Here is an 11998-nt window from a genome sequence, read left to right on the forward strand (position 1 = left end):
TGCACCAGGCAACACCGGGCACCGTACAAAGGTAATCACATTGGATTAATCCTTGAACAAATTCTATGTGGTGAGTATTTGTTATTCCCATTTTAGGAATGAGGAAACTGAAGATGACAGAATTTAAAGAAATTTGCCCCAAATCACATTAGTAAGTGGTGGAGTCAGGATTTGAGCTCAAGTCTTTCTGATTCCAAATCTCGTGGCTCCTTTTGGGATGGTGGCAGGCATTTTAATTCCAACGCCGTAATTTGGGGTCATAATTTTTTCTTTATAGACAATAGCATCAGAAGAGCATTAGGAAAAGTATAACTAGAATTCAGTTACTGGTCATCTATCATATAAGATTTGATTAGTATATGATAACTTGCCTGGAACAGTATGTCAGGTTGGTTTCCCTGGGAGTCAGACTCTGAGATGCAGATTAAAGCACAGAAGGTTTATTTGGGAGTGCTCTCAGGGTCAATATCTTTGCAGGAAGGGATAGAAGCTTCCGTTTTACTTTACTCTAAAGCTGGGATGGTTCTTCGGAGTTGTCCCAAGCTGGGGTGAGGGGCTGGGCCTCTCTACTCTTGCATCCACCAGTCATTAGATGCAGAAACCCCAGAAGGGTGCAAGACCTTGGGTGAGACCACTGTCTTTCACCAAGGCAACTCCCAAAGACGGCTGATAGCTGAGGGCTGCCGTCCAGCAATATTCCCAGCCGCTGGGCTAATAGGTCCAGTCCTGAAAGGGGGCCTGGGGGCGTAACACAATATCCACTATTAGCAGTCACTACTTTCATGGTTGAATGGGTGTTTTTTAAGGTAATCATCAGCTCCAGAAGCGGTTCCTGGGTGATGAGCAGAGTCTGGGATGATGGCTACCCATGGGACTTGTTTGTCAACCGATTTGAAAACTTCCTCCAAAACAACTTATCGACAGCCATTTCTGACTGGTGGTACATGAAGCAGATGAATTCAGAATTCAAGCATGAGAACTATGGCTTGATGCCTTTAGATGGGTAAAGCAGAGTTAAACATTATATGCCTGTTAACTTTTATTTCTGTGTGAATAACTGGAATAAAGCCTCCAAACAAATCAACAGTAATGGAGTAATCACATCTCATACCTCAGAGGATAAAGGACTGAAAAATCAGGAAATCTTTCCAATTTCACAATCCTCCTTACCAGATTTCTCAGCTGGGAAGTTATATAATACATCAGGAATTAGTACTGATAATAACAGTTAACACATTTTAAGGACTTAATACATGTCAGAGCCTGTACTAAGACCTTTACATGCCTTATCTCATTTAATCCTCCCAACAACTCTATGAGGAGAGCTTTATTATTATCCCCATTTTAGAGGAGAAAACTGAGGTTCAGTGCAGTTAATGACTACCAAAGTCCCACAGCCAAAATGTAGAACCAGGATTCACAGCAAACCTTGATCCACTGACTCCAGAGCCCCTCACTCTTAGCCACCATGCTCTACTGCCTCTTAACCCCAAAGTTAAGTTAAACAGAGTGGAAGGAGTTCCCCTGTGCTGCACCCTCAAGCCCCCTACCCGACTTAATGGAGCTCTCCCACTGAACTGTGACCACAACATTTGCTTCGCCTCCTCACTCTTCAATAGCATCGCCCAAACTAGTCACATGATAAGAAATTACTTTGACATGAGATCAAAAATCCCAGGTTGTGCACCGTTTATAAGAAAGTTAATTCATTAATTCAACAACTATTTATCAAGCATTTATTATATCCCAGGTCCTGTTCTAATCCATGTACAACATAGGCAAAATCCCCTGTTTTCATGGAGCTTATGGTCTAGTAGTAGGACAGATGGTAAACAAATGGCAGAAGACAATGTAGAGATGTGCGTTATGAAGAAAAATACAAAGCAAGGATGGGTGACAGAGAGTGTTTTCAGAACAACATTAGGGTCCTCAGAGTAGATGTCACTGAGGAGACATTTAAGCAAAGCCCTGAAGGAGATGACAAAAAGAGCCATGGGGATATCTGAGGAAGAGTGTTCCAGACAGAGGAAACAGCCAGGGCAAAGGCTTCAGGGGCATAACTGAACCGTTCAACGACAGCAATGGGACATCTCAACAATAAAGAGGGTAAGGGTACAGTAGTAGGAGATAAGGCCAGGGAGGTAAAAACAGCCAGATGGCTTTGGGCCTTGTAGGCCATTGTAAGAACTCTGAATGCAATGGGAAGCCATAGCAGACATCTAAGTAGGTAGTAATAATATCTAAATTAACACTGAATAGGTCACTCTGGCTGCTGTGGTCATCATTCAGTGTAAGAGGGTGGGATAAGAGAGGAAGGAAAAAGACTAGTTAAAAGGCTATTGTCAAAAACCTAGAAGAGAGGTGATGGTGGCTTGGACTAGGATTGTTAGCAGTCAGTGATCTGAAGTTATCAGTTTCTGGATGTATTTTGAAAGTAGAACCAAACAGATTTTCTGTTAAATTGGGAAAGGATGAGAGAAACAAAGGGGTCAAGGACATCTTCAAGATGTTTGATCTGAGCAAGTATGCAAGCAAGGAGTTGACGTTACTGAGATGAGGAACAATGCAGGTTTATCGGGAGGAGGAAAAGTTTTGTTTTTAGATATATTAAAGTTGAGATACCTATTAGACATTCAGGTAGAGAAGGGAAAGATCATAAGAAATAGAGAAGGGATCAGCAAAAGGTAACTTCTCTCACTTCATAATGTTGCCTTGTGTCAGTTTTGCTCTTCATCCACATTGGCAACATTCCATAGCAAGAAAAAAATCTTTGGTAGTTTTCTACCTCCTTATTAATATACCTGTGTATCTATATAAGCTAGATATCTGTGTGTCTATCTATATCTATGTGCAGATATAGATATAGATACCAATAAAACAAAAGGAAAATATTATAGTTCTGGCTGCTGTCTCTGTTTTCCACACAGAACCCTGAGGAAAGAGCCTGTGTTTAATGATGAGCTCCCACCTCGAATTCTGTGTGGCACAGTGTCCATTAAGTCTAATGTGAAGCAGTTCACAGAGACCTCAGCCATTTTTGAGGATGGGACCATGTTTGAGGCCAGTGACTTTGTCATCTTTGCAACAGGCTACGACTATGCTTATCCCTTCCTTGATGAATCCCTCATCAAAATCAAAAACCATGAGATCACCTTGTTTAAAAGCATCTTCCCTCCTCTACTAGAGAAGTCAACTATGACAGTAATTGGCCTTGTCCAGTCCCTTGGGGCTGTCATCCCTACAACTGAGCTGCAGGCTCGCTGGGCAGCACGAGTAATAAAAGGTGAGTAGAAAAGGAAGCTGATAGATTGGAAAGACGGATACCAATGAGAATGTTTTTGGGTCTTTGTGAAAAGAAGAATCCTAATTACAATGGAATAATCATTAATTATTATGAATTGATTATAATTATATGATTATAATTATATGTTTATATTTTATATAAATTTATATAATCATTTAATTATAATAATTAGTAACGCAGGAGTCCCTGGGTAGCACAAATGGTTAAGCACTCAACTACTAGCCGAAAGGCTGGCAGTTCAAACCCACCCAGAGGCACCTTGGAAGACAGGCCTGGTGATCTGCTTCCATAAGGTCACAGCCTTGAAAACCTCATGGAGCAGTTCTACTCTGCACACACGGGGTCGCCATGAGTCAGAATCGACTAGATGACAACCAACAACAACAATCCTAGGTCCCATTCAGTCTTGAAAGTGTAACATTCATATTCTTGCCGCTATAATATACAAGCAATTAAAAATATATCACATTGGATTATCATATGCAATAGTACGTGGTATTATTAGAGGAGTTATTTTATGACTTATAACTCCTTAGAGCTGATAATTACCCCAGATCATTAGACTTGAGAACACCAAAGCTCTTGGTCTTAAGTGCATGACAGCTTTATAAAACTATGATTTTAAAACTCAATTCAATGATGTTGCTTGAAAGGTTAATAAGGGAAGATGTTCCCAAGCCAATATCCAGCCAACTTCACCTATTCACAGTCCAAAAACATGGTTATTATTACTGGAAAGACAGTGGCTTTTCTGCTACTATTTTCTCCCCTGCCATGTGTCAGACAAGGGCAAATAGTGAATCATTAGAGGTAGAAAGTTTTAGGTGTGGAAGATAGTATCTATATACAGGAATACTGGGTTCCTATATTTTAAAAGGAGCCCTGGTGGGGCAATGGTTGAGAGCTATGGCTGCTAACCAAAAGGTTGGCAGTTTGAATCCACCAGCCGCTCCTTGGGAACACTATGCAGCAGTTCTACTCTGTCCTATAGGGTCGCTATGAGTTAGAATTGACTCAATGGCAAAGGGTTTGTTTTTTTTTTATATATTTTAAAAAGAAAAAGAAAACAAACTTGATTGGGGGTCAGGAAAGCAAGGCAAGCAGCATCCCCCAGGAGTAGGTACTGGAATTAGATTCACACTCAGATTAGAATGCAGGTGTGGGCAGATGCAGATCATAAAACCAAGCAGGGCCACGATTGGAGAACAAATAGAGGTATCAAAGTTTAGTGTGTAAAGTTTAGTTGAATCTATGGGTATAAAAATCCTGGATGAGGGAGATTTGGCAGGCTTACCTCCTTTTGAAGCAATGTTCTAAGTCTTCCAGCCTTTCCCTGATTTGCTGGGGAGGTTAAAGTGTCTTTTTCTTATTCAGGAACCTGAAATCTGCTGCTATACATCTTGGGCCACCTCTTACCAGCAGACCAATATCCACTTAAGCTTAGTCCTGCACATCCCTGAGCCTCCTTTACTTTTCCCAACCCAGGCAGAGATGTGTTGCAGGGTGATGTTGCTCTAGGGAGGCTGCAGCCAGGCAGATGATGGTATGAAATTCTGCTCAGAAGGAAGAGAGCTTAAGGTTCAGTCCCAGAGAGACTGGCATTAAAGGTAGGACTTTTACTCTCTGTGAGGACACAAGTTGTGATCTGGGCCCTGAAGAAAGGAGATAAGGCAGAGACCCAATCAATAGGGCACTGATGTACAAGGCAAAGATTCCATCTTATGGGAAATGGGAGATAAGGTAAACAATCCAGCTTGGGGGAACCAGAGTACCAGGACAGAGGGGCCAGTTATGATCAACCCAGTGGTGGTAGCTGGTGGATTACTGAGTCCAACCTCTCTCTCTCTCTTTCTCTCTCTCTCTCTCTCTCTCCCTGCCCAAGGATAGGTCTGGCTGCAAGTTCTGGAATAAGACCAGTCTAACAAAGGCTGCTCAAGACTCAGCTAGTAATAATTGCCAGAACAGGAAATTCAGCAAGTTACATAACTCTTAAGAAATCAGAGCTGAGGTGGCAGTTTTAGTCTTGTTCAAGGTGATCCCAAGATTTCAAAAAACTTACATTTGAAGTATATCTTTGGACCTCCAGACTGGGCTCAAAGGCATGTTTTGGTCATGGTTTAAGAGAACTCTGCCCAAATGAGTCTGAAATCCTGGAGCAGTTCTAGTTCAGATCTAGACTCCTGGGGCTCTCCTGTGTTTTGGTGACTTGTGGACAGTGCATACCTCAGTCTCATCCAATAACTGTTGGATCCAGAGAGAGACTTGGGGTTACACTAAGTTCTATTATCTACTAGAAATTCTTTTTTCTGGAAAACCAGGGTTATTTCCTATGAAGTTTATTTTTTTCTTAAATCTGAAAAAAGAGATGCCTATTTCTTGTGTTTGGTTAATATTTATTAGATAGTATTCTTTAAAATATTGCTGAGAAATTAGAATATAATCCTGGAAATATATTTTAAACATCTGGTAAGTGGTTAGGGTAATAGTTTTTAATTCTTATGACAGGTATTGGTCCTGAGAAGACTAGGAATGAGTTGTATATTTGTCTCAAAATGGTCACAAGTTCATTTGTTTGAGAGTTTATTTTGCTGAACAGTGACAAAAAATTTGAATTACTACTGTGATTCATAATTTCTTATCAAATATGAGAAATTGCAGACTGGCCCTATGCCATACTTATTTAACTATTATCTTTTTTAGGAACTTGCACTTTGCCTTCTGTGGAAGACGTGATGTGTGATATTGATGAGAAAATAGGGAAAAAGCTCAAATGGTAAGATCACCTATTATAAAGGGGATCTAGGATTTCCACAGAGAAGTCAGAATTTGTGAATGCTTGGAACTGCTTCAGTCTTCAGTGACCCTGAGTAAGAGGTCATTAAGGTGCCCCCCCTGCAAGCTAAATTCATCCATCCAACAAATACTTATTGAGGATCTACTTTGCAAGTGACACTATCTTAAATCCTGTTTTGTGCAGGACACAGTGAATAGTAGAACTGTGAACCTACATTATACAGTCAGCCCTCCATGGCTCCTGCCAAACATCACAGAAAGGAGATTTGGAAAGGATTAGAAACTAGAGGAATTTGAGACCAAGTGGTGTGGGCTTCTAGTCTCTAGCCCCTAACTCCTCTAAGATATATAGGAGATCTTCAAACAGGTGGTTCTAATGAAAATGTCTCAGCAAAATGAGGATGTGTCGGGAGAACTGGGCTCGAGTCCTACCTTTGTCACTAATTAGCTCAGTGACCATGAGCTATTAACTTCACTTGAGCAGGAAGCAATGCATCCATTTGTAAATGGAAACAAACATGCCTTCCTTAGCTGCCTGGGTGAGATGAGGAATGTCCAGATGAGATCAATATGAAAATTTTTTTAAAAAACTACACAGTACAGTATATAAGAGATATCCTCATTATTAACACAAAGGCTTGACATTAATTCCAGTCTAAATACTGGTAAAAAGGCATGAGGCTTTTTCCTTACCCTTGTTTCTGCACAGAGCTTGGATATTCATGGTGTTGTTTCCTCTCCTCCCTCTAGGTTTGGCAAAAGCAAGACCATACAGATGGATTATGTTACTTATATGGATGAAATTGCCTCCTTCATTGGGGCAAAGCCCAACATCCTATGGCTTTTTCTCACAGATCCCAAATTAGCCTTGGAAGTTTTCTTTGGCCCTTGCAGCCCATACCAGTTTAGGCTGGTGGGCCCAGGGAAGTGGCCAGGAGTCAGAAATGCCATCCTGACCCAGTGGGACCAGGCACTAAAACCATGAAGACACGAGTTGTTGGGAGTCGTCAGAAGCCTTGTCTCAAGCTTCTTGCTATTCCTATACTGTTCATTGGTGTTTTGCTTATGCTGATTTAATCATCACTCTCTCTGGGATTTTTAAAGTTACTGACAATACTCGGGCAAGACTTTGCTATTTAAAAATTCAGCTATCTTTATGAGCACTCTGGAGGCATTAGTCAGTAAAACAGTGCTATATCTAGGCTTTTAGATAAGTCCCTGTAAGAGGCATGTCATGATCTGAAGAAAGTTATTAATCACTTCTTGCTAGGCTCCACCATCATTTTGTAATGAGAATTGTGGCCCTATGCCAGACTTACTTAACTGTTATCTAAATGTGCCTAACATAAATCATCTCCCTCAAGCATTTTGACAGGACTATGTCCTTTAAACAATGTTTAAAATATGTGCTTAATATCTGAACAAGAGCAAATTAAGCAGAATAGTTATATACATGATACTCTCGAGCTACGTCTACAAATTATTTTCAGAGACAAGGAGAGGGTTTGGCTAGTATATCTATGACTGTGTCATGCAGCATCTTCCACGCAATCCCTCCTATTCCCTGGCCCAGGGGCACAGCATGAAGACTTAATCTGTATAAAGAACCCAAAATATCTGTATTTTCAATTAAAAAAGATAAACTTTACAACACATTGACACAAAATAATGATAATAATAAGAAATGTCTCCACATATTAGCTGAATGGAAAATCTTATTTTAAAAAAACAAGTATTTAGCCAAAGCCATGGCCCAAGTTGAATACTGTCCTTACAGAATGAACTTCTGGGGTCCTGGAATATATCTGAAATTTTATTTTTAAAAATGAGTATTATTGCATTAATAAAATGTGGTAAGAATAAGCAGGAGAATAAATTAAAATTTTGATAGACAAATGTTTAAAGCGTGACATTATAGTGCAGATAAAATACCAAAAGCTATAGAGGACTCCACTGGTTGTTATACTATGTACGCATTTCTTACTACAATTTCACTTTTAACTGAGGTCAGGGGAACAACAAAATATTTGGGAGATGAGAAACCACATTTTTTCTAATACTTTCCTCTTTTCTATTTTTCATTCTCTTCATATTTTTGTTGTATACGATTCTAAAGTGTTTCCTTTTCCTAATAGTTTTAGGTAGCAAAATACCAGTCTGCTTTTAAGGTCTCCTCACAAAATGGGAAATATTCACAAACTGAACTTTTTTTGAAAACCTTGTGGCCTAAATGAATCAAGTAACCAAAAATTAAATACAGCCTGTAAAATTTATTTTGTTTAATGTTGTAAATGGTAGCACACAAAATAATTTCAAGATTAAAACTGATATAATCCAATTTTTATTGCTCTTCTTTATATGGTTATTTAAATTTCTGTAAACATCAGTTGGCTCATGAATATTCTTCCTAACCTAATCTAGCTAATAAATGCTCTTAATAGTCCTATTAACATCAATCTATTTCCATACTTACTGAACTAACGCCAAGGTATTAATATTTACTTTTGAGTATAACATTAATGAATTTTATAATCATTCATTTTTGCACATTACACTCTGAAAAAATATATCTCTCTCTCTCAACTGACTCATACTATTTGAATATATGAAGCACAGAAGATTTTCTTTCACTCCTAGTTTCATCTAGGAAGTCTTACCTTTACTTAAAAGTGAATTGTGTGTAGTTAGGCTTTCAGCTGCTAACCAAAAGGTTGGCAGTTCAAATCCACCACCTGCTCCTTAGAAACCCTATGGGGCAGTTCTACTCTGTCCTATAGGGTTGCTGTGAATCGGAATCAACAGCAACGGATTTAGCTTTTTTGGTTTTTGTTTGTTTGTTTTGTTGTTGTTGTTAAAAGGAGCCCTGCTCCCCCGGGCACCCTTTTAGCTCGGTAATGAAATCACTCCCGAGGTTCACTGTTCAGCCAAAGATTAGACAGCCTCATAAAACAAAATGAGACTAATGGGGCACAACAGTCCAGGGACAAGGACTAGAAGGCAGGAGGGGACAGGAAAGCTGGTAATCGGTAACCTCAGGTTGAGAAGGGACAGTGTTGACATGTTGTGGGGTTGTTAACCATTGTCATAAGACAATATGTGTATTAACTGTTTAATGAGAAACTATTTGTTCTGTAAACCTTCATCTAAAGTACAATAAAAATTTTTAAAAAGGAGCCCTGGTGGTATAGCAGTTAAGTGCTCAGCTACTAACCAAAAGGTTGACGATTTGAACTCACTCAGCGGTTCTGCAGAAGAAGGGCCTGGCAATGTGCTCCCATAAAGATTACAGCCTAGAAACCCCTATGGGCAGTTTTCTTCTGTCACATGGGATGGCTATAAGTTTAAATCAACTTGAAGCCAGTTAACAACATTCTTATTAAAACTAAAGGTTATTCAGCCTCAGCTAAATGTTCCAGACACAAAGCATTAAGTGTAAGTTAAAGATGACCAAATATGTCCTCTGGGGTCCCTGGGTGGTGCAAATTGTTGATGTGATCACTGCTAACCAAAAGGAGGTTCAAGTCCATCCAGAGGGGTCTTGGAAAAAAGGATTGGTGATCTACTTCCAAAAAATCAACCACTAAAAACCCTATGTGGCACAGCTCTACTCTAACACACATGGGGTCACCATGAGTCAGTTGACTCGACAGCAACTGGTCTAACCCTAGAGGAGGGAGGGACTGTGGGAGTCAAATGACTGTGGTCAAAGTGAGGTAGCAACGACAACTTGCTAGAGCCACTAGCCACCAGACGGACAGAGCAGCTGTACTTTGACAAAAGCCTGAGAGCCCCTGGTGCCTGTAAGTGGGGAGATTTAATAGAAAACTATCTGCTCAAAGGAATTTAATTAAAAGGTGAACATTCCTCTTACTTCCTTTTCACATATGTGTATTTTCATCCTCACAGAAGTAGTTCTGCAAATCTATGTGTATTTGCCACCACCTGTCTGCCAGTTTGTCATATCTGGTGGCTGCCTGTTGCTGTGATGCTGGAAGCTATGCCACCAGTATTTCACATGTCAGCAGGGTTACCCATGAGACAAGCTTCAGCAGAGCTTCCAGACTCAGACAGATTAGGAAAAAGGAACGGGCAGTCTACTTCTAAAAAAATTAGTCAGTGAAAACCTTATGAACAGCAGTAGAACATTGTCTGATATAGTGTCTGAAGCCTATGTAGTAAGGACAGACATTAACAAGTTTAAGTGTTTGTTTGCATTACTCCTTTTCAGGCAGCTTATACCTGTGAGCATTAAATAGTTCTTATCTTTAGCTGTTCTTTCATTTCTCTTCAGATAAATATTATATGTGATTTTCTATGCTTGTTCATTGTTGTTGTTATTGTTGGGTGCTACTGAGTCTGTTTTCAACTCATAGGAACCCCATGTGAGAAAGAAATGCCCCATAGGGTTTTCTAGGCTGTAATTTTTCTGGGAGCAGGTCTTTCTTCTGTGGAGTCACTGGGTGAGTTTGAACTGTCAACCTTTCGGGTAGCAGCTGAGTGTTGCACTACGGGGGCTCCTTTGCCTGTGTATTACTATGCTATCATCTGGAGATAGTCTTGACCAGATGTAACACTTTACTTAAAAAGTCAGGTAGCTGTTGTTCATAGCAACAATTGCACCAACATGATACTGATAGTGTTTTACTAATACATTCTTTTTGCTAACATCTCAGATAAGTTCCCCAAGTATTAACAGCCCATTACCGCCAAGCTGGCAGGCATACTAGATTTGAGGATGAAAAAACTGAGACAAATGGTCCCTGTCTTCAGCCAGTTACAGTCTGGTGCGTAACAGAGAATTTAAAACTTCTAACACCACTTATAGCAAGCAAAACCACTTTTCTAGAAAAATCCAGTCTCTGTGTTCTCAACTGCCCAAGGTTTTCAGAAATTGCCAGTACCTGCTGCAGTGTTAGAACTTAATTAAAGAATTAAAACTTAAATAGTCCTAAGAATAATCCTTTGAGGTAGTTCTTATCACTTCTTAGAGATCAAGAGAGCCTAAGAGACTTCCCCTTTTTTCTCACTATATTTTTTTAAATGAGGAAATGGTGAAAAAAATTATTAAAATTGTAGATTATTTTAAATGTTTATATAAGACAAATTGAAACTAAAATAAAAGAATAAGATATGATATCACATAGATATTCACAAGATAATAACAGGTTTTCTGACAAAAATGCTGTTGTTGTTAGGTGCTGTCGAGTTAGTTTCAACTCATAGCAATCGCATGTACAACAGAAGGAAACACTGCCCAGTCCTGTGCCATCCTCACGATCGTTGCTATGTTTGAGCCCATGGTAGTAGCCGCTGTGTCAATCCGTCTCGTTAAGGGTCTTCCTCTTTTACGCTGACCCTCTACTTTACCAAGCATGATGTCTTTCTCCAGAGACTGGTCCCTCCTGATAACATGTCCGAAGTACGTGAGATGAAGTCTCGCCATCCTCACTTCCAAGGAGCATTCTGGCTGCACTTCTTTCAAGACAGATTAGTTCATTCTTCTGGCCAAACTCATTGCCATCGAGTTGGTTCCGACTCACAGTGACCCGATAGGGCAGAGTGGAACTGCCCATAGTGTTTACAAGGAGCAGCTAGTAGATTCAAACTACCTACCTTTTGGTTAGCAGCCGAGCTCTTAACCACTGCACAACCAGGGCTCCATTCTTCTGGCAGGCTATGGTATATTCAACATTCTTCACCGAATCATAATTCAAAGGCATCAATTCTACTTTGGTCTTCCCTATTCATTGACCAGCTTTCGCATGCGTGTGAGGTGATTGAAAATATCATGGCTTGGGTCAGGTGCACCTCGGTCCTCAAGTGACATCTTGGCTTTTTAACACTTTAAAGAGATCTTCTGCAGCAGATTTGACCAATGCAATGCATCATTTGATTTCTTGA

The 11998-nt window shown here is 39.9% G+C and overlaps 1 protein-coding gene across 1 annotated transcript in view; it reads left to right on the top strand.

Annotated features, from left to right (window-relative positions):
* The window catches only part of LOC101348289 (dimethylaniline monooxygenase [N-oxide-forming] 3), a 31440-nt gene extending 24266 nt beyond the window's left edge, over positions 1-7174 (top strand). Inside the window, 5 exon segments of the mRNA XM_004384130.1 lie at positions 807-1003; positions 2928-3283; positions 6005-6077; positions 6848-7077; positions 7080-7174. Of these exon segments, the coding sequence (XP_004384187.1) occupies positions 807-1003; positions 2928-3283; positions 6005-6077; positions 6848-7077; positions 7080-7174 (951 nt within the window).
* Positions 7175-11998: the final 4824 nt, after the last annotated feature.

Source organism: Trichechus manatus, unplaced genomic scaffold (assembly GCF_000243295.1).
Source record: "Trichechus manatus latirostris isolate Lorelei unplaced genomic scaffold, TriManLat1.0 scaffold00117, whole genome shotgun sequence".
NCBI lineage: Eukaryota > Metazoa > Chordata > Mammalia > Sirenia > Trichechidae > Trichechus > Trichechus manatus.